The 23,651-nt window shown below is 43.2% G+C and overlaps 1 protein-coding gene across 3 annotated transcripts in view; it reads right to left on the reverse strand.

The window, feature by feature from the left end:
- The window catches only part of SLC44A5 (solute carrier family 44 member 5), a 122,835-nt gene that overhangs the window by 43,280 nt on the left and 55,904 nt on the right, over positions 1 to 23,651 (reverse strand). For all 3 annotated transcript variants that reach the window (XM_075832861.1, XM_075832860.1, XM_075832859.1), the window contains exons 2-4: positions 13,060 to 13,108; positions 7,867 to 7,940; positions 750 to 834 (exon numbers count right to left, since the gene is read on the reverse strand). In XM_075832861.1, coding sequence (XP_075688976.1) covers positions 750 to 834; positions 7,867 to 7,940; positions 13,060 to 13,108 — 208 coding nt within the window. The remainder of the gene's footprint in view (positions 1 to 749; positions 835 to 7,866; positions 7,941 to 13,059; positions 13,109 to 23,651) is intronic.

Genomic DNA, 23,651 nt, shown 5'->3' on the forward strand with positions numbered 1-23,651 from the left:
TCCACCACTTCCCTCAGTGTACACTGACGTCAGGACTGACGTACCCGTACATTGAGTCAGCCAGAAAAGGAACACAAACATCGTGGACGGGGTAGCGCCGGAAGTAAGGATTTTGCTACTGGAGACGCATCACGTGACCGGCGCTGGAATCGGGTGTTAGAAGATTATTTTTATATGTGCAGTGAAATTGAAATTAGTTAATTGGTTCCGGAAAACCCCTTTAATATTGCCCCCCCCCCCCCCCCCCCCGCCTTTACTTTACCCCATATTTCCCCTCTCACACTTACCAAGCCCCATATAGAGCTATGGGGAGTGAGTGTGGTGAGACACTATGGTGGTACTGTAGGTAAACTAGAGGGACTAGTTTAAATTGAATAAAAATATAAGATCCTAAATCGATTGATGGATGACTGCTGTGACTAACTGACGCTAAAATTAGTTTCGACAAGAGCCCTATGTATTGTCATTTTTTTTCCTCTGTATTTTACCAGTATTTTACAGCATGTAGTCAGCAGCAGTCAAATGAGTGGTTGTTTCTAAAGACTATCTATGAATCAGTTCTCTCTCTCCCTTTCCCAGCAGTAAGTCACAGCACAATCTCTAGGTATTAATCAGCATCATCAGATACTCATTCAGTGATCAGCATCACCACCTACAATGTTGCGAACAGCCCATATTCTAACAATGAAGTCATACATACAGGAATAAAAATAACTGTGAGCTACATCAAACAATGGCGCAGCACTTACTCGTTTGCAGTCTCCTTTTGTCCACAGAACTGCCCGTAGCTGTCTGTTGCATACACAATCTTCCTGGGGTCTCCATGAATCCAAGCTAAAAGGTGAAACCGCATACAAAAATTGGGGTCAATTAAAGCGCAAAATTTTCATCTTTTTTAATGTTCATTCTTCACTTTGTATTCTTTATATCTTATCGTGACAAAATGTATCACGGTGTAAATGAGCGGAGGGTTAAATGGTGAATATATGGGGAGGGTACCCTACTTACTGTATGCTTAGCTTGATAACTGTATACAATGACCGATTCTGTGGCCGGCAAGTTCTTTTGAAAAGATCAACCTTTGCACCAACCTATGTAATCAAAGTGCTAAGGACATAAATATGGATGAGTTTTATCCACGTTACCTTACCACCTAATTCAGTTACACAGGCCACCACAAGTGATGCTGTGTGTATAAGGGCCACATGACTAGTAGAGGGCCAATATTGGCAAGTTGGTTCACTTAGTTTTGCTCCAATAAATTGCTCCATAAAAGTTGTGCTTTAAAATGACTATTGTGTGGCATTGTGTTTTCCAGCATTAAGTCTATGGGTCCATATTCGACCGGTCCAATAGTCGTTTGGGATTTGTATGTTCTACCAATGATCTTGAGGGTTTTCTTTTTATCCCAAAGTCCAAAAACATGCCAATAAGTTCAAGAAGAGCTGTCTGCACTCCTGACATGTCTGTTATTTCATGGGAAATACAAGTATTTACTAAAAAAAAAAGGAGCACAATTTTCTGAATTGTGCTTTTCTTCTGTTATTCTTCTTGGAAATGTATAAATAATGGTTACTGTGGGTTATTCCCCTTGTCAATGGGATGTGTCCATCCCTACACACAATCAGTGCTCACAGTGGCAGATTACCAAAGGCAATAATAACACCCAGTGGCCAATTTATTCATACATTTCCAGGAGGAATAACAGAGGAACAGCACAATTCGAATTCTAAAATTAGAAGCTCCAGAATTGTTACTAAAACAGACACGACAGGAGAGTGGGCAGGTCATCTTTAACTGGTTACCTACAAAATTGTTCTAGTTTGTGTGAATGCCTGACATATGGAAATTAGATAGTGAGACTCAACGAAGACAGGGCTGATGTGGGCGATACATACTCTGTACAGCGCTATGGAAGTAGATAATAAAACTTCTCTGCACTATTCTACAGTAAATTAGCAGCAGGGCCTGCAGTACTCATCGCATAAAACATCGCTCCTGTCCACAATCATCGTTCTGGGCAAATTCAATGCAGAGGAGAACACTATGTAAATATCTCCAGAAAGTGACAGGTGCAGAATGTGAAGACATTTACTGTGTTCCCTCTAATGAAATAACAGCTATTTGTTACATCTATTGTTCTCCGTCCCCGTGAATCACGGTTATGTGACACATCTGTAAGATTTTATTAGAGGGAACACGATGAATGTGTCATATCTGTTGTGTTCTATCAAGGGACACGGACGGTGGCATTCATTTATACATGGTACAGTAGATCATCCGCATGCTGAACCTGGGAGTATAATAAATACGGATATCCCTGCTCCCATTCATGTAATATTGGACAGTTATGTAAATGTATTCAGGCCTTCTTATGAGAATTTGCCCTGATTTGGTGGTAAGAAATGTTTAGTGGCTGTGTGTGCCAGAGACATTGTCAGTGAATACACCCGAAACCAGCAGCTGTACCCATATGAACCAAACACCCCCAATACTTCTCATTCCCTCACTGTTTTATCATTTCTGCAGAAGAGCGAGGATTATTATAACACAGTGAAGGAATAAGGAGAAGCAGGACTATTATAATACAGTAAGGGAATGAAGAGAAGCTGGGGGTATTATAATACAGTATGGGAATGAGGAGAGCTGGGAGTATTATAATACAGTGAGGGAATGAGGAGAAGCTGGGAGTATTATAATGCAGTGAGAGAATGAAGAGAAGCTGGGGGTATTATAATAAAGTGAGGGAATGAAGAGAAGCTGGGGGTATTATAATACAGTGAGGGAATGAGGAGAGCTGGGAGTATTATAATGCAGTGAGAGAATGAAGAGAAGCTGGGGGTATTATAATAAAGTGAGGGAATGAAGAGAAGCTGGGGGTATTATAATACAGTGAGGGAATGAGGAGAGCTGGGAGTATTATAATACAGTGAGGGAATGAGGAGAGCTGGGAGTATTATAAGACAGTGAGGGAATGAGGAGAAGCTGGGAGTATTATAATACAGTGAGGGAATGAAGAGAAGCTGGGGGTATTATAATACAGTGAGGGAATGAAGAGAAGCTGGGGGTATTATAATACAGTGAGGGAATGAAGAGAAGCTGGGGGTATTATAATACAGTGAGGGAATGAAGAGAAGCTGGGAGTATTATAATACAGTGAGGGAATGAGGAGAAGCTGGGGGTATTATAATACAGTGAGGGAATGAAGAGAAGCTGGGGGTATTATAATACAGTGAGGGAATGAAGAGAAGCTGGGGGTATTATAATACAGTGAGGGAATGAAGAGAAGCTGGGGGTATTATAATACAGTGAGGGAATGAAGAGAAGCTGGGAGTATTATAATACAGTGAGGGAATGAGGAGAAGCTGGGAGTATTATAATACAATGAGGGAATGAGGAGAAGCTGGGAGTATTATAATACAGTGAGGGAATGAGGAGAAGCTGGGAGTATTATAGCCTAGTGAGGGAATGAGGAGAAGCTGGGAGTATTATAATACAATGAGGGAATGAGGAGAAGCTGGGAGTATTATAATACAATGAGGGAATGAGGAGAGCTGGGAGTATTATAATACAGTGAGGGAATGAGGAGAAGCTGGGAGTATTATAATACAGTGAGGGAATGAGGAGAAGCTGGGAGTATTATAATGCAGTGAGGGAATGAGGAGAGTTGGGAGTATTATAATACAGTGAGAGAATGAGGAGAGTTGGGAGTATTGTAATACAGTGAGGGAATGAGGAGAAGCTGGGAGTATTATAATACAGTGAGGGAATGAGGAGAAGCTGGGAGTATTATAATACAGTGAGGGAATGAGGAGAAGCTGGGAGTATTATAATGCAGTGAGGGAATGAGGAGAGCTGGGAGTATTATAATACAGTGAGGGAATGAGGAGAAGCTGGGAGTATTATAATACAGTGAGGGAATGAGAGCTGGGAGTATTATAATACAGTGAGGGAATGAGGAGAGCTGGGAGTATTATAATACAGTGAGGGAATGAGGAGAAGCTGGGAGTATTATAATACAGTGAGGGAATGAGGAGAAGCTGGGAGTATTATAATACAGTGAGGGAATGAGGAGAGCTGGGAGTATTATAATACAGTGAGGGAATGAGGAGAAGCTGGTAGTATTATAATACAGTGAGGGAATGAGGAGAAGCTGGTAGTATTATAATACAGTGAGGGAATGAGGAGAGCTGGGAGTATTATAATACAGTGAGGGAATGAGGAGAAGCTGGGAGTATTATAATACAGTGAGGGAATGAGGAGAGCTGGGAGTATTATAATACAGTGAGGGAATGAGGAGAAGCTGGGAGTATTATAGCCTAGTGAGGGAATGAGGAGAAGCTGGGAGTATTATAATACAGTGAGGGAATGAGGAGAAGCTGGGGGTATTATAATACAGTGAGGGAATGAGGAGAAGCTGGGAGTATTATAATACAGTGAGGGAATGAGGAGAAGCTGGGAGTATTATAATGCAGTGAGGGAATGAGGAGAGCTGGGAGTATTATAATACAGTGAGGGAATGAGGAGAAGCTGGGAGTATTATAATACAGTGAGGGAATGAGAGCTGGGAGTATTATAATACAGTGAGGGAATGAGTAGAGCTGGGAGTATTATAATACAGTGAGGGAATGAGGAGAAGCTGGGAGTATTATAATACAGTGAGGGAATGAGGAGAAGCTGGGAGTATTATAATACAGTGAGGGAATGAGGAGAGCTGGGAGTATTATAATACAGTGAGGGAATGAGGAGAAGCTGGGAGTATTATAGCCTAGTGAGGGAATGAGGAGAGCTGGGAGTATTATAATACAGTGAGGGAATGAGGAGAAGCTGGTAGTATTATAATACAGTGAGGGAATGAGGAGAAGCTGGTAGTATTATAATACAGTGAGGGAATGAGGAGAGCTGGGAGTATTATAATACAGTGAGGGAATGAGGAGAAGCTGGGAGTATTATAATACAGTGAGGGAATGAGGAGAAGCTGGGAGTATTATAATACAATGAGGGAATGAGGAGAAGCTGGGAGTATTATAATACAGTGAGGGAATGAGGAGAGCTGGGAGTATTATAATACAGTGAGGGAATGAGGAGAAGCTGGGAGTATTATAATACAGTGAGGGAATGAGGAGAAGCTGGGAGTATTATAATACAGTGAGGGAATGAGGAGAAGCTGGGAGTATTATAATACAGTGAGGGAATGAGGAGAGCTGGGAGTATTATAGCCTAGTGAGGGAATGAGGAGAAGCTGGGAGTATTATAATACAGTGAGGGAATGAGGAACAACGGGGGTATTATAATACAGTGAGGGAATGAGGAGAAGCTGGGAGTATTATAATACAGTGAGAGAATGAGGAGAGTTGGGAGTATTGTAATACAGTGAGGGAATGAGGAGAAGCTGGGAGTATTATAATACAGTGAGGGAATGAGGAGAAGCTGGGAGTATTATAATACAGTGAGGGAATGAGGAGAAGCTGGGAGTATTATAATGCAGTGAGGGAATGAGGAGAGCTGGGAGTATTATAATACAGTGAGGGAATGAGGAGAAGCTGGGAGTATTATAATACAGTGAGGGAATGAGAGCTGGGAGTATTATAATACAGTGAGGGAATGAGGAGAGCTGGGAGTATTATAATACAGTGAGGGAATGAGGAGAAGCTGGGAGTATTATAATACAGTGAGGGAATGAGGAGAAGCTGGGAGTATTATAATACAGTGAGGGAATGAGGAGAGCTGGGAGTATTATAATACAGTGAGGGAATGAGGAGAAGCTGGTAGTATTATAATACAGTGAGGGAATGAGGAGAAGCTGGTAGTATTATAATACAGTGAGGGAATGAGGAGAGCTGGGAGTATTATAATACAGTGAGGGAATGAGGAGAAGCTGGGAGTATTATAATACAGTGAGGGAATGAGGAGAGCTGGGAGTATTATAATACAGTGAGGGAATGAGGAGAAGCTGGGAGTATTATAGCCTAGTGAGGGAATGAGGAGAAGCTGGGAGTATTATAATACAGTGAGGGAATGAGGAGAAGCTGGGGGTATTATAATACAGTGAGGGAATGAGGAGAAGCTGGGAGTATTATAATACAGTGAGGGAATGAGGAGAAGCTGGGAGTATTATAATACAGTGAGGGAATGAGGAGAAGCTGGGAGTATTATAATGCAGTGAGGGAATGAGGAGAGCTGGGAGTATTATAATACAGTGAGGGAATGAGGAGAAGCTGGGAGTATTATAATACAGTGAGGGAATGAGAGCTGGGAGTATTATAATACAGTGAGGGAATGAGTAGAGCTGGGAGTATTATAATACAGTGAGGGAATGAGGAGAAGCTGGGAGTATTATAATACAGTGAGGGAATGAGGAGAAGCTGGGAGTATTATAATACAGTGAGGGAATGAGGAGAGCTGGGAGTATTATAATACAGTGAGGGAATGAGGAGAAGCTGGGAGTATTATAGCCTAGTGAGGGAATGAGGAGAGCTGGGAGTATTATAATACAGTGAGGGAATGAGGAGAAGCTGGTAGTATTATAATACAGTGAGGGAATGAGGAGAAGCTGGTAGTATTATAATACAGTGAGGGAATGAGGAGAGCTGGGAGTATTATAATACAGTGAGGGAATGAGGAGAAGCTGGGAGTATTATAATACAGTGAGGGAATGAGGAGAAGCTGGGAGTATTATAATACAATGAGGGAATGAGGAGAAGCTGGGAGTATTATAATACAGTGAGGGAATGAGGAGAGCTGGGAGTATTATAATACAGTGAGGGAATGAGGAGAAGCTGGGAGTATTATAATACAGTGAGGGAATGAGGAGAAGCTGGGAGTATTATAATACAGTGAGGGAATGAGGAGAAGCTGGGAGTATTATAATACAGTGAGGGAATGAGGGGAGCTGGGAGTATTATAGCCTAGTGAGGGAATGAGGAGAAGCTGGGAGTATTATAATACAGTGAGGGAATGAGGAACAACGGGGGTATTATAATACAGTGAGGGAATGAGGAGAAGCTGGGAGTATTATAATACAGTGAGGGAATGAGGAGAAGCTGGGAGTATTATAATACAGTGAGGGAATGAGGAGAAGCTGGGAGTATTATAGCCTAGTGAGGGAATGAGGAGAAGCTGGGAGTATTATAATACAGTGAGGGAATGAGGAGAAGCTGGGAGTATTATAGCCTAGTGAGGGAATGAGGAGAAGCTGGGAGTATTATAATACAGTGAGGGAATGAGGAACAACGGGGGTATTATAATACAGTGAGGGAATGAAGAGAAGCTGGGAGTATTATAATACAGTGAGGGAATGATGATTTCTTTGAGTATTATAAAGTAATGAGGAAATGACAAGCTTTTTATACCACAATAAAGAGTAGTGAGATGCTGGGTGTATATTATATATAATTATAGCGAGGGAATGTTTGTTGCTGCGGGTGAATCTCTACATTTATGGCCAGCTATAGTAACTACAGAAGGCTCATAACCATTTTCTTTCTTATGTGAACAGCCAAAACTTGGCTATATGTCCAGACTGCAGAGTAAAGCTGCCAAATGATGGTCTGTCTGTAATATAATAAAGCAGATTAGCAGCAAATTCAGCATCTGGCTACCGGCCTAATAATGGCGATGGTCAGTCCGGAACACACCACCTGTTCCAAATGACATTATTAGCCATTAAATACGATTGTTTTGTAAAGTGTCGCATTATTTTATCATTAACCACTTATGGCAAAGCGTCAAGCCTACTGCAGCTACTACATGTCCCTGGATGTAGCTCAACTGCAGGGGGCGCTAGTGATACCAGACACTTGTACGGGGCACGCAATTCAAGCAGTACATTACGCATGGACGTATATATTCATATATGCCACTTACCAACAATGCCTAGTGCAATGTAACCTAGAATGACCACCACAAAAATGATGCAGCAAAGGATGTCTGTACAGTGCCTAAAAAAAAGAGAGGAAAAAAAATGAATAACACTAGCGTAAGGCCCGATTCAGGCGAGCGTGAATTTCGTCCGTGTGACGGACGTTTGTTTTTTTACGGCCGTCACACGGATGCATGAATTTCAATCAGGCTGTTTACACGGCTGTTGTTTCAACAGAGCGTGTGGAGGGCCCGTGAAAAAATAGGACATGTCCTATTTTCATCCGTTTCACCGATCCCTCAATAGATTCAAGTCTATGAGGGATCCGTGAAAACGGGTCCCACACAAGTGCAACTCGGACGTGAAAAAAGGCAGTTTTTCACGTCCGAGTTTGCACTCGTTCGTCTGAATCAGGCCTAATGCATCAAATGTATACAGTTTTATACGTTTGGGGAATAGTTTTCTGCTATTTGCAGAGCGAGCTTTACTTCAGCAGTTTAAATTACATTACATAGCATATTGCTGGTCCACTTCGTTAAAATTGATAGTAGTCTTTTTGGGCACTTTTTTGGTTACAGTTGTATCCGGGAAAGCTGGTTGACCACCAATATGTCCACTGTTCCAAATTCCACCAAACTTTCTCAGAGTTTTAAATGATAAAGCTGCTATGTGCCATTCAGAATCCTGGGACAGCGGATGGTGGCAACCGTAGGTTAAAAAAACAAAATTGGTAAGTTAATATACCACACACTTAGTTAAGATACTGGATATATGCCATTAAATATTGCTAAAAAAAATATATGTCTTCATTAAGTTCCCCCTAGTAGTGATTGCTGGCGGCCAGTATTTTAAATACAGGCATCATATAAGATGAGTAACGGGAATTAAAATAGCACGTGCAGGCCGCGTTTCTAGAAGAGAGCCCTTTCTGTCAGCGCGTCTCCTCCAATCAGTGACGCTTTTGAGGACTAAGCGAGTGGCTTACAGCACCCAAACTCCGGTTATTGTAACACCCATTGGGCATGTCATAGATGTCTGTATGTAAAGTGATATAGTGATAAGTGACATAGATGCCTTATGCGTGAAGGGAAGCGGATCCGTTGTACGAAAAGGCCTCTCGGACCCCATTGACTAAGGCCCTGTTCACATCTGCGTCAGGGCTTTCAGTTGTTCTGCTCTGTCATAAAAGCCGCCGAATCCGTCGCATGACAGAAACCAATGGCACCTGATGGAGCAAATTGACTAACTGACACTGGGTTTTTCGCCATGGTGTCCGTCGCTCTGCTGTACAAAATGCGCTATTTTGTCTGGCAAAAACTATGGAATCTCCGAACCTTACAATGGGGTGCCATCGTGTGCTTTGACGGGAAGAATAGCGCTGCCTGCAGCGCTATTCTTCCCATCAAATCTGACGGAATTTGCGATGGAGACTCCAAAGGGAGCTTTTAATGTAGATTTGAACAGAGACTAAAATATAGGTGGTCACCGGCCAGTTACTTAAAGGGCCCCTATGCAGCTGCACATGCACATGTAGGCCTCATTTATGAAAACTGACCTTCTTGCCCATGGCAACCAATTACAGAACAGCTTTCATTTTACCAGACAAGTTAAAGAAATGAAAGCTGTGCAGTGATTGGTTGCTATGGGCAACAAAGCCAATTTTCATGTTAGACAGTAAATCTCCTCGGTATGTCTGTCTTTACACTAAGGGGAGATTTATCAAAATTGGTGCGAAGTAACCGTGAAGTAGTTGCCCATAGCAACCAATCAGATCGTTTCTTTCCTTTTCAAAAGGGTCTGTAAAAATGAGCTTGAGCGGGATTGGTTGCTATGGGCAACTACTCAACTTTTCCTTTGCACCAGTTTTGATAAATCTCCAGGGTTTATTGGGCTGCCTGTTCCATATCTACTTGACAGACACAAGACTGACAGCAAAAGCGAAATGACGAACTGCTTAACATTTCTGTTGCGATTTCCCGTTTCTGCGCTGTGATATGTAAGGCTATTTCACGGCAGAGCTTTTAATAAAACCTCCACCTTCAACGTCGTGCTCCGCTCGCTCCTTGACAACTCGTTTCACAGCCCTCGCATATTCCCCAACTTTAATTCCCCGCTTCCCCTTAATTTCCCTCAGGAAAGGAATTTAGTGTCACACAAAACGTAGCGCGCAGCAGTATTGAATATTGAAATTGCGCTCGGCAACCGCAGTGAAAACAAGTGTGAAATGCAAGACTGTCAGACGGAGTTCTGATTGCGTCTAGAACCTGCCGGAACATGGAGTGAGGTGATTAGATTTTATCACAAGGTGAAAGCGCAGTTTGCCAATCCTAAATTATTCCTGACATTTCACTTTAGAAATAAAGCACGGCTTCCCCTTGAAAAACTTTTGCCAGATAAGCAGATTTAAGTCAACACAACAGGAAAAAAGAAACGAGATGCATTAATCGCTTTACAAATATTTCTTTTAAAGCGAACCCGTCACCAGAAAAGTCAGGGAATATTCCTCCTTTATCTAACAGGAAATACAGGGACATTCCTTTAATCCGATAATTCAGAAAGTCTAATAATTTGGCTTTCTGGCTATTGGTTGAGTTTAATATAGAAAAACAGTCTGATAATCCGGCACTAATCTGGTCCCATTGATGCCAGATTAAATATATTTTACAGTCCTTTATTAAAGAGCATTTCCGTCTAGGATTACAAAGCGGAGAAAAATCAGTGTGGATTTCAGGGCCACAAAATCCACATAATACATGCACATTTTGCAGTGTTTTTCTGCCACATCTGTACGTGGCCAATGGGGCTGTAAATCCTTCTTCGCCATCTGCTTTTTAGGAGGTAAATCGATTAATCAGGTTGTTTTTTTTCCTCAGTCCAATTTTTCCCCTTGAAATCTGCATCTGACAGCTGTTCCCTGGCAGCTGTTCTCCTCTACCATAGACATCGTAAGGGTGAGACCAAAGGCGTGACTTTTTGGTTGAAAGGGATTGCCGGGATTAGAAAAACATGGCTGCTTTCTTCCATAAACAGTGCCCCACCAGGTTGTGTGAGGTATTGCAGCTCAGCCCCATTCACTTCAATGGAGCTGAGCTTCAATACCAGACCTTCCATAGACAGGTGTAACGCTATTGTTTTGGAAGAAAGCAGCCATTTTATTGTAATATTATCTCTTGGCCATCAAGTATTCTATGTCTATAGCCTGCTTTAGTTTTTTTTTAACAGGGTTTCCACCATTTAACATTTCAGAGACGTCTGAATAAGGACGTCACTTTGGAGTAGTTTCAGCGGTGACAGATTTTATATAAATTTTTATGCATAGAAAGAAGAACATCACCCAGATAATTTCTTTTCTGCTGCAAATGTAATAATATCCCTCATTTGGCAGCCCGCATGGCTCTGAAGTGCACTGGCAAAGTGTCCGGGGTCGGTAGATGAGGCTACTCTGTATTCATTAGGCCGTCAAATACTGGGAATCGCATGGAAACGGCACATACTCTGCACGCTCTGGGAAGGGAGGGGAATGAATCAATGTTATTGTCAGGCGGCAGAGAACGTGGGGGCATCTATGGACATCTCTGGAATTCTTCCGAATTCTTTTCAATTGTGGCATCTGTTGGATTCGCACAATCCTACCACGTTGGCAAAGAAAACAAGCCAGACAGCTTGATATTTGTTTATGAAGAAAGGACGGGGCACCCATTGTGGTCAGATTGGAAAGTGTTAGTCACAAAGGCTTGTTCCGCTGCCAAAAACGAGACCTTTTCTGTGCCCCGTATTAAGTGATTAGGAATGTTTCTTCAAAATTAGCTTGATTTTTACATTCTGCAGAACTCGAAAGACCAAATGCTCAAGAGCTGAGTGACAAGACGACGCGCTTTATGCCTCCGAGATGGCTCTGGCAACTCCAGACTGGCAGAGCTCACCCAGCCACTGTAACAGGGTCCTTAGCCACAGAAAAGCCCATAATGAGAATCAGCGTCTTTAGATTAGGCACTATAAGCAGGAAATTATATTTTTAAAGAGAACCTGAACTAAAATTGCTTTTATCTGTCATTGAATGGTTGGGAAATGCCAAATGCAAACAAAAACCCAAAAAAACCTTACTAGATTGATGGGAAATCACTGGGACCTGTGGCGACAGCAGTGTTGAGGCAGTTATGTAGGCCCCAGAGCTTGCAGTCCCCTTGGCAGGACCTACACCGCCAGAGGCCTATAATGTGTCGCAACATGGGGGGGTAACAGAGTTGGTGTACATATATATCCAAACTTCCAATAGCTTAGGGCGTTCACAAAAATCATAAGGCACCATAGTAAAATTTAGAATAGGCTAAGACAACTGTAGAAGAATGTGGTGTGGGGTAAAAACGATGCGCCTCATGTGAGATTTAAATCCCAGCCTTCCCTTTATACTGTAATTGATAAAACTGCAGCCACCACTAGGGGGAGCTCAGTGCACATGGATTTATGCTCAATGGGAGCTGTAAAGATCCCTATGCAGTGAGCACTCCCTAGTGGAGGTTAGAGGAAAATGCTGACACTGTGTATCGGAAAGCAGAAGAAGCCGTTCAGTACCTAGCTGGACCCCCGTTCACCGCAGGCCATATAGCAGTCCCGTGGCATGTCTCCGTGGAAGGCATGCACCTTAGAAGTCCTTAGCTTGCCCAATTATCAGGATTTTCTGCACTTGCTAAATGATCCCCATGAAGCGCCAATTGAGGGTGGAAAAATACTCAATTGACAATATAAAAATAGTAATACCCCGTAATTTTTGTAATTTTTTTTTAGACTAACATTTTGACATCACCATAGTTTAATCAGATGGGTCAGTAATGTCTATGATTATTGTACATTCTAGTTCAGGTTTCTGTTTTAGGGTTCATGCACTCAACGTACAGGTTTATTGGAATGATTAGGGATTATTTATACCACAATTTTGCATAACCGCAGGGTTATTTGCTACAATTTTGAGCAGAAAAACTTCACAAAACCTGCATGTGAGAATAAAAAACTAATGAAAATAATAAAAAAAATTAAGTTATTATAATTCCTGTTACATGGCCTTTTCTGGGAGATTAAAAATCCTGGGCAAACCCATTATAACAACAAAAAGTAATGATGTGATATTAAAGGGATTCTAGATTTTATATTGCTGAATATACAGCTTCTCTTTAAATTATTGTATACTGAGATGCACATACCTGCTTCCAATAGGTCCTTTAAACTTTGGATCAAACTTCCTTGGTTCACCTACAAGACAGAATCAAAATGTTAGCATGATGTCCATTCATTATACACTACTTTTAGGAGGATCTGTCAGCTCTCCTGTGTGGTGTAGTATAGAGGATCTGTCAGCTCTCCTGTGTGGTGTAGTATAGAGGAGCTGTCAGCTCTCCTGTGTGGTGTAGTATAGAGGATCTGTCAGCTCTCCTGTGCGGTGTAGTATAGAGGATCTGTCAGTTCTCCTGTGTGGTGTAGTATAGAGGAGTTGTCAGCTCTCCTGTGTGGTGTAGTATAGAGGATCTGTCATCTCTCCTGCATGGTGTAGTATAGAGGAGCTGTCAGCTCTCCTGTGTGGTGTAGTATAGAGGATCTGTCAGCTCTCCTGTGTGGTGTAGTATAGAGGAGCTGTCAGTTCTCCTGTGTGGTGTAGTATAGAGGATTTGTCAGCTCTCCTGTGTGGTGTAGTATAGAGGATCTGTCAGCTCTCCTGTGTGGTTTAGTATAGAGGATCTGTCAGCTCTCCTGTGTAGTGTAGTATAGAGGAGCTGTCAGTTCTCCTGTGTGTTGTAGTATAGAGGAGCTGTCAGCTCTCCTGTGTGGTGTAGTATAGATGATCTGTCAGCTCTCCTGTGTGGTGTAGTATAGAGGATATGTCAGCTCTCCTGTGTGGTGTAGTATAGAGGATCTGTCAGCTCTCCTGTGTGGTGTAGTATAGAGGATCTGTTAGCTCTCCTGTGTGGTGTAGTATAGAGGAGCTGTCAGCTCTCCTGTGTGGTGTAGTATAGATGATCTGTCAGCTCTCCTGTGTGGTGTAGTATAGAGGAGCTGTCAGCTCTCCTGTGTGGTGTAGAATAGAGGAGCGGTCAGCTCTCCTGTGTGGTGTAGTATAGAGGATCTGTCAGTTCTCCTGTGTGGTGTAGTATAGAGGATATGTCAGCTCTCCTGTGTGGTGCAGTATAGAGGATCTGTCAGCTCTCCTGTGTGATGTAGTATAAAGGATCTGTCAGTTCTCCTGTGTGGTGTAGTATAGAGGATATGTCAGCTCTCCTGAGTGGTGTAGTATAGAGGAGCTGTCAGCTCTCCTGTGCGGTGTAGTATAGAGGAGCTGTCAGCTCTCCTGTGTGGTGTAGTAGAGAGGATCTGTCTGATCTCCTGTGCGGTGTAGTATAGTTGAGCTGTCAGTTCTCCTGTGTGGTGTAGTATAGAGGATCTGTCAGCTCTCCTGTGTGGTGTAGTATAGAGGATCTGTTAGCTCTCCTGTGTGGTGTAGTATAGAGGAGCTGTCAGCTGTCCTGTGTGGTGTAGTATAGAGGAGCTGTCAGTTCTCCTGTGTGGTGTAGTATAGAGGATCTGTCAGCTCTCCTGTGTGGTGTAGTATAGAGGAGCTGTCAGCTCGCCTGTGTGGTGTAGTATAGAGGAGCTGTCAGGTCTCCTGTGTGGTGTAGTATAGAGGATCTGTCAGCTCTCCTGTGCGGTGTAGTATAGAGGATCTGTCAGTTCTCCTGTGTGGTGTAGTATAGAGGAGTTGTCAGCTCTCCTGTGTGGTGTAGTATAGAGGATCTGTCATCTCTCCTGCATGGTGTAGTATAGAGGAGCTGTCAGCTCTCCTGTGTGGTGTAGTATAGATGATCTGTCAGCTCTCCTGTGTGGTGTAGTATAGAGGAGCTGTCAGTTCTCCTGTGTGGTGTAGTATAGATGATCTGTCAGCTCTCCTGTGTGGTGTAGTATAGAGGATCTGTCAGCTCTCCTGTGTGGTTTAGTATAGAGGATCTGTGAGCTCTCCTGTGTGTTGTAGTATAGAGGAGCTGTCAGCTCTCCTGTGTGGTGTAGTATAGATGATCTGTCAGCTCTCCTGTGTGGTGTAGTATAAAGGATCTGTCAGTTCTCCTGTGTGGTGTAGTATAGAGGATATGTCAGCTCTCCTGTGTGGTGTAGTATAGAGGATCTGTCAGCTCTCCTGTGTGGTGTAGTATAGAGGATCTGTTAGCTCTCCTGTGTGGTGTAGTATAGAGGAGCTGTCAGCTCTCCTGTGTGGTGTAGTATAGATGATCTGTCAGCTCTCCTGTGTGGTGTAGTATAGAGGAGCTGTCAGCTCTCCTGTGTGGTGTAGAATAGAGGAGCGGTCAGCTCTCCTGTGTGGTGTAGTATAGAGGATCTGTCAGTTCTCCTGTGTGGTGTAGTATAGAGGATATGTCAGCTCTCCTGTGTGGTGCAGTATAGAGGATCTGTCAGCTCTCCTGTGTGGTGTAGTATAAAGGATCTGTCAGTTCTCCTGTGTGGTGTAGTATAGAGGATCTGTCAGCTCTCCTGTGTGGTGTAGTATAGAGGATCTGTCAGCTCTCCTGTGTGGTGTAGTAAAGAGGATCTGTCAGCTCTCCTGTGTGGTGTAGTATAGAGGAGCTGTCAGCTCTCCTGAGTGGTGTAGTATAGAGGAGCTGTCAGCTCTCCTGTGCGGTGTAGTATAGAGGAGCTGTCAGCTCTCCTGTGTGGTGTAGTAGAGAGGATCTGTCTGATCTCCTGTGCGGTGTAGTATAGTTGAGCTGTCAGTTCTCCTGTGTGGTGTAGTATAGAGGATCTGTCAGCTCTCCTGTGTGGTGTAGTATAGAGGAGCGGTCAGCTCTCCTGTGTGGTGTAGTATAGAGGAGCGGTCAGCTCTCCTGTGTGGTGTAGTATAGAGGAGCGGTCGGCTCTCCTGTGTGGTGTAGTATAGAGGAGCTGTCGGCTCTCCTGTGTGGTGTAGTATAGAGGCGCTGTCAGCTCTCCTGTGTGGTGCAGTATAGAGGATCTGTCAGCTCTCCTGTGTGGTGTAGTATAGAGGAGCTGTCAGCTCTCCTGTGTGGTGTAGTATAGAGGAGCTGTCAGCTCTCCTGTGTGGTGTAGTATAGAGGATCTGTCAGCTCTCCTATGTGGTGTAATATAGAGGATCTGTCAGCTCTCCTGTGTGGTGTAGTATAGAGGAGCTGTCAGCTCTCCTGTGTGGTGTAGTATAGAGGAGCTGTCAGCTCTCCTGTGTGGTGTAGTATAGAGGATATGTCAGCTCTCCTGTGTGGTGCAGTATAGAGGATCTGTCAGCTCTCCTGTGTGGTGTAGTATAAAGGATCTGTCAGTTCTCCTGTGTGGTGTAGTATAGAGGATCTGTCAGCTCTCCTGTGTGGTGTAGTATAGAGGATCTGTCAGCTCTCCTGTGTGGTGTAGTAAAGAGGATCTGTCAGCTCTCCTGTGTGGTGTAGTATAGAGGAGCTGTCAGCTCTCCTGAGTGGTGTAGTATAGAGGAGCTGTCAGCTCTCCTGTGCGGTGTAGTATAGAGGAGCTGTCAGCTCTCCTGTGTGGTGTAGTAGAGAGGATCTGTCTGATCTCCTGTGCGGTGTAGTATAGTTGAGCTGTCAGTTCTCCTGTGTGGTGTAGTATAGAGGATCTGTCAGCTCTCCTGTGTGGTGTAGTATAGAGGAGCGGTCAGCTCTCCTGTGTGGTGTAGTATAGAGGAGCGGTCAGCTCTCCTGTGTGGTGTAGTATAGAGGAGCGGTCGGCTCTCCTGTGTGGTGTAGTATAGAGGAGCTGTCGGCTCTCCTGTGTGGTGTAGTATAGAGGCGCTGTCAGCTCTCCTGTGTGGTGCAGTATAGAGGATCTGTCAGCTCTCCTGTGTGGTGTAGTATAGAGGAGCTGTCAGCTCTCCTGTGTGGTGTAGTATAGAGGAGCTGTCAGCTCTCCTGTGTGGTGTAGTATAGAGGATCTGTCAGCTCTCCTATGTGGTGTAATATAGAGGATCTGTCAGCTCTCCTGTGTGGTGTAGTATAGAGGATCTGTCAGCTCTCCTATGTGGTGTAGTATAGAGGAGCTGCTAGTTCTCCTGTGTGATGTAGTATACAGGATCTGTCAGCTCTCCTGTGTGGTGTTGTATAGAGGAGCTGTCAGTTCTCCTGTGTGGTGTAGTATAGAGGATCTGTCAGCTCTCCTGTGTGGTGTAGTATAGAGGACCTGTCAGTTCTCCTGTGTGGTGTAGTATAGAGGAGCTGTCAGCTCTCCTGTGTGGTGTAGTATAGAGGATCTGTCAGTTCTCCTGTGTGGTGTAGCATAGAGAAGCTGTCAGCTCTGCTGTGTGGTGTAGTATAGAGGATCTGTCAGTTCTCCTGTGTGGTGTAGCATAGAAAAGCTGTCAGTTCTCCTGTGTGGTGTAGTATAGAGGATGTCAGCTCTCCTGTGTGGTGTAGTATAGAGGATCTGTCAGCTGTCCTGTGTGGTGTAGTATAGAGGATCTGTCAGCTCTCCTGTGTGGTGCAGTATAGAGGAGCTGTCAGCTCTCCTGTGTGGTGTAGTATAGAGGAGCTTTCAGCTCTCCTGTGTGGTGTAGTATAGAGGATCTGTCAGCTCTCCTGTGTGGTGTAGTATAGAGGAGCTGTCAGCTCTCCTGTGTGGTGTAGTATAGAGGAGCCGTCAGCTCTCCTGTGTGGTGTAGTATAGAGGATCTGTCAGTTCTCCTGTATGGTGTAGTATAGAGGATCTGTCAGCTCTCCTGTGCGGTGTAGTATAGAGAAACTGTGCGCTTCCCTGACATGTCTATTTTAGTAAATACTTGTATTCCCCATAAAATAAAAATTCTGCAGCATGTTTTCTTAGAACTCTGCATTGTGTCGTTCCTCTGTTATGCCTTCTGTAAATGTATGAATACATGTACAACTTGGTGTTACCTTTTCCCTTATCAAAGGGACATGTCCCTACAGATCCTGACAATGTCTAATCAGGGCTGACAGCGAAGACTGTGCAGGGACACACCCCATTGACAAAGGAAATGGCAACAACCAGTTGTCAGTAAATGCATACATTACCAGGAGGAATAGCAGAGGAATGCAGTGTAAAAAAAGATGCTCCAGAATTTTTATTACACGGGGAATGGACAAATTTACTAAAATGGGACAGGGAGGCGGACAGGTTCTCTTTACTTTGGCTCGAATTCCCATACATACACCACAACTGCATTGTGTAACCTCAGTCTCCACCACATGGCTGTCATACATCAATGACAAAATTTTGCACCATAAATGGTGCAAGTCAATAAATAAAATGTTGCATAATCTTTGAAAATTGGATAGCCACTTATATAATTAACCTGTCATACATTAAAATAAATATCAGGCAATGTCTTTCCAACCACACACATAGTCTGTATTTATGATAGAACACGCCACATCCAACCAGAAAGCAAAAAGTTTCCAATCCCATCACTACATCATTGTCAATACGGCTTTCATTGTGAGGTCTCCAAGACTGGAGACTCCCAAAAAGTTACAAAGTCCTTTTGAACTTTTTGAAAATTCTGGTTATCCTAATCTCCAACATGAGAAACAGATGCTGTGTGACAACCACTAATGACAGCCAAGACAGTGCCATAGGGACGGTCATCCAAATTAATTATATATAAATCTGCTTTATACTACCACGTTACATTCCCGCTATTGCCTTCTTTAGTGCTACACTGTGTGTCAGTATGCACCGCAGTACTGGAATTATGTTCAGGAGATCATTCAATTGTGTCAGTCTTTACTGCATTTCTAGCATTCTATTCAGGAAACCAGAACTTCAGAAATGACAGAGCTATAATTCTAGCAGCTGCTGGGCATGAAATTGTAGGAGAACAGAACTATAAACATTGAAATTAACGGTTTACAAATAAACTTGTGTATTACCGGTCAGCAACGTTGTGTTTATGTAGCAGTAAGCTGCAGTTTTGTATTTCTCTGTTACACGAACTAGCAATGACATTCGTAAAACTTTGACTCGGCTACTCATACAGCCGTCATGTATTATTTACGACTAAATAAAAACGGACACACCTTGTGGATCTACAATTTGCACCTAACAGTGGGTATGATGGGAGTTATAGTTCCCCAACAGGGAGAGAGCCGCTGACTGCTATACAACTTGATTATGCATATAAACTCTTAATAAAAAATGGGGCTGCTTTTATAGAAAATGGGGCAACAAGTAAAGAAGGGCAAACTCCCCCTCCCCCCACCGCTTGCCAGTTTTAGACATGTCTGTATACCTAAATACTGCATATAATGCCAAATAATACTTCTGTACAATGCCTTAATACCGCCATAAAGTTTCCAAATCCTACTACTATGCAGTGCCCACATTATAGTGCCATATATTTTCCACAAAATACTGGTATTCAATACCTAAATAAATGCCATTTAGTGTCCAAATAAAGCCGCCATAGAATGCCTAAATAATACCGCCAAAAAGTATCTAAATACTACTACCACCATGCAGTGCCTACATATTACTGCCATATATTTCCCACAAAATAGTGCCATTCAATGCCTTAATAAAACTGCCATATAGTGGCCAAATAAAACCGCCATACAATGCCTAAATAATACCGCTATAAAGTATCCAAAAACTACCATGCAGTGCCCGCAAAATACTACCATTCAATGAATAAATAAAACTGCCAACTAGTGCCCAAATAATACCCACATACCACGCTTAAATAATACCGCCATACGATGCCTAAATAGTGAAAGGGTTAATGATAAAGTCCCTGAAAATTTACATGCTGCAATCTCAGGTTGCTCCTGGTTATCTAGTTCTTGGGGGTCCTCTCTAAAAAGAGAAGTGCTGGGCAAAATCTCATTTGCCACCCTGTAAAACAGGCGTGAATAGGATTATTATTCTCCGTGGCACGGGTGTGATCCCGATCATTGTCATATTAATCACAACCTATGTTTGCACTTCAGCCTGGTACAGGAACATAGCATTGAATTTGTTATCACAAGGGTAGGCTTTGAAAGAAATTCTTAAATCTGTGTTCAGCGCCATTCTATAAATATACATTTGCAGGTGGAGTAATGTAGTTCATAGATGCACCGCCCTCCACGTACAATATGACTATCAGCCCATTGTAGATATTTGATCGCTTGAAGTATTAACACCTACATTCTCCAGGCAGATATTCACCAGATTGAATTATTTATTTATTTAGATGAAAATGTCTATCATGGTGTTTGGTGCAACTTTCTAATTACTTGTTACTAAAAATTATTGTTACTTTTTGAGATATAGCTGCTTTGTATCCTCTATACAGGGCAGTGGTATCTAGTGCGGAGATCTGAATCCATCAGATCAGCGGGACTGACGGGTTCAGTGTTAGTGGGTCCCGTGGGTCCCGTGGGTCTCTGACACACTAGATTGAGCTGTTACCGATCACATCTACGTTCATAACTTAGATGTGATCGATAACATGCGGATCCTGTGTGTCAGACACGCAGGATCCGCTGTCACTGAACCCGTCAGTCCCGCTGATCTGACGAATTTAGGTCTTCGCACTAGGTACAGCTGCTCTGTATAGAGGATACAAAGCAGCTGTATCTCAAAAAGTACAAATAATTTTTAATAAAACGTAATTAGAAAGTTGCACCGAATACAATGTTAGACATTTTTATAAAAAATATTTTTTTTGCAAAATGTCTACATAGCCTTTAAACTAGTGGGCTCTAAGACCCCCCACTATACAGCGCTCAGAAGTAAAGTTTGGGGACTATATACTATACTTGGCATCCAGCTGATAAGGACACGTGGGGAGGAGCGTTATAAGAAAGTCTGTCAGCTGCTGAACACTCCCAAAGATGCTGATTGACTCGGCCTAGTTCACATCTGCGGTGGAGGCTTCATTAGGGGCCTCCGTCGCAGATCCGGCCGAGATTAGGCTTCGTTCACATCTGCGTCGGGACTTCATTCATGGGTTTCATCGGAGCTTCCCGTCAGGAGAACCCATGAACGGAATTCAAACTGAAACAAACGGAAACCATAGTTTCCGTTTGAATGACCATTGATTTCAATGGTGACGGATCCGATGCAAATTGCTTCCGTTTGTCACCGTTGTGTAAGAGTTCCGTTGATTGATGGAATGAATAGCGCAGTCGACTACGGTATTGATCCTGTCAAAACGACGGAACCCTTACACAACGGTGACAAATGGAAGCCATTTGCATCGGATCCGTCACCATTGAAATCAATGGTCATTCAAACGGAAACTATGGTTTCCGTTTGTTTCAGTCTGGATTCCGTTCATGGGTTCCCCTGACGGGAAGCTCCGACGGAACCCATGAACGGAGCCCTGACGCAGATGTGAACGAAGCCTTACTGGAAACAATAGCACAGCATGCTGCGCTATTGTTTTCAGTAAAACCAAGGACAACCCAACGGAAAGCCGACGGAACCCATTAAAGTCAATGGGTACCGTCGGCCGTCAGTGGTGTCCGTAGTGCAACGGAACCGTCACTTCCGGTCTTTCCTTGTTCTGCTCCTCTAACGGAACAGAAGAATGGAAAGATCCGATGCAGATGTGAATAAGGCTTTAGATTTCTGGCACACAGAGGCTCAAATAATCCTCCCAGACGTCCTTTTCAGCTGAATGCCAGGCACAATGTAGTTGTTGTCCAGAAAAAAAAAAAAGAGCCCATGTTCAAAAACACTAGACTGAGCTGCAATCCCCAACCCACAGCCCTTTTTTGTGATTTGTAGTAGTCTTGTGAGACTGGTACCGATCGCATATTGATGACATATGTTTATGTTCAGATCTGCTACATCTATAAAGAACGTCATACAAATGTAAAGGTGAAATACAAAAGCATAGCAGCTATAGAGCTATTATTTAGTCACAGAGTCACCCAGGCTTATTAACAATTCATAGTCTCTGCTCTCTTCTCCTCCCCTCTGTTAGATTTGACAGTGAATACAATGCATACAGTGATCTAGGACAGCCTGGAAGTGAAAAGCTCAAAATATCAGGTAAGACATTAGTTTTTTATAGTACAGTAATATTATAGTACAGCGTCCTGAGGGCTACATGAGGCTTTATAGCAATAACTGGAGATGAGCTGTAACCATACGGGTAACTTTACCTGTGTGCTTAGAGCTATTTTATAAAAGGGTTCTAAATGTCTAACTTATTAACTAAGGAGACTTTGCACGCCATTGTTGTATTAGAGATCCCTTATCAGTCACTCTAGAAATCCTACAGTATGGCTAAAGCTCCTACAATGGTATTCCTTTATATGTGGATGCATAATATAACGTGAACATGAGACATGTCTAAAAAAAACAAAAAACTCACTTGTGTTTCTAACATAGTTTTATACACTTTGAGATCTCTGCTTGCTGTCAGTGAATCCAGAGGCGGAAAACCTATCCTAAAAATGTGCTTCTCACACAGATACATAAATACGCTGTAACAAATCTTGCACCTGTATGAGCAGCACATGATCAGGACGGGCTTTCAGCTTCTGGGTGTAAGCAAGAATGTTTTTTTCACTTACAGCAAGTCAAGATCTTGAAACGTGTGCAGAATTAAAACACAAAGTATATTGGAAAGTTCCTAAACTTATTCCTAAACTTTTTGGAAAACCAGAAAACCTATTTAGACCTTCTGTACCTGGGACGGAAATACTGCAGAATTTCTGTCCAGATCATCCGCACGTTTTCTGCTGTCATTTTCCGCAGCGTCTGAATGAGATTTTTTCAAATATTACTACAGTCTGCGTAAATTACGCAGGATATCCGTCCCATGTGCAGGAGGCCTTTAAGGTTTGTTTACATGAAGCAACTACAAAATAGAAGACGTCTATTTTCTATTAAGGCTCCATGCACACGACGGTAGTTTTCATCCGTAATTACGGATCAAGTAATTACGGATGAAATGGTGGAACAACTCATTTTTACAGGCCACGGACACCTTTCAGTATATCTGAAATGATCCGCAAAATATAGAACATGTCCTATTCCTGTCCACAAATGCGGCATAGAAGTCTATGGGCGCTTCCGCAATTGCGGATGGCTACAGATGTACATCCGTATTTGCGGACAGTAAAAACCCTAAAGCCTCATGCACACGACGGTAGTGGTGTGCACGACCGTGATTTGCGGCTCGGACGGCTGCGGAGTGTCACCCGTGGGCTGCCCGCAAATCGCGGGCTGTGCACATGGTCGTGTGCATTCATTTCTATGAGCCTGGACCGCAAAACACGACCCTAATAAGACATGTCCATTCTTTCTGCGGTCCAGGCTCCTGGGCAATGCACGGACCGCGGAAACCACGGTCATGCATGGGCCTATAGAAATGAATGGGAGAGCAATTCACCCGCAAATTTGCGGGTGAATTGTGGCCGCAAAAACACGTTTGTGTGCATGGGGCCTTACAGTCGTGTGCAGGAGGGTCCACATTTGAGACTTCCGTCGGAGTTATGCGTCAGGAGTATTTTTCCAATTTATACCTCTGACGTGTGCCACTGTATGGGAATGTTCACACAGGGCAGATTCGCTGCGTAAAATTACACATCGTCTCCGCCCTGGTGGCCATAGGGAATTCCGTCCGAAAAACCGCACCAAATTGTGGTGCTGTTTTTCAGCGGGAATATCCGCTGCAAAAAAACAGAAGTGAAAAAAGCATGTGATTAGCTGCAGCGGTCGCATGGGATGAAATCGCAACATCTGCTATTTGTTATGGGTTTTACCTGCCATTTAATTCAATGAGGAAAACCGCAACAAAAAAGCAGCGTTTACGCAAATACAA

Source organism: Rhinoderma darwinii, chromosome 7, assembly GCF_050947455.1.
Source record: "Rhinoderma darwinii isolate aRhiDar2 chromosome 7, aRhiDar2.hap1, whole genome shotgun sequence".
In the NCBI taxonomy this organism is placed as follows: Eukaryota; Metazoa; Chordata; class Amphibia; order Anura; family Rhinodermatidae; genus Rhinoderma; species Rhinoderma darwinii.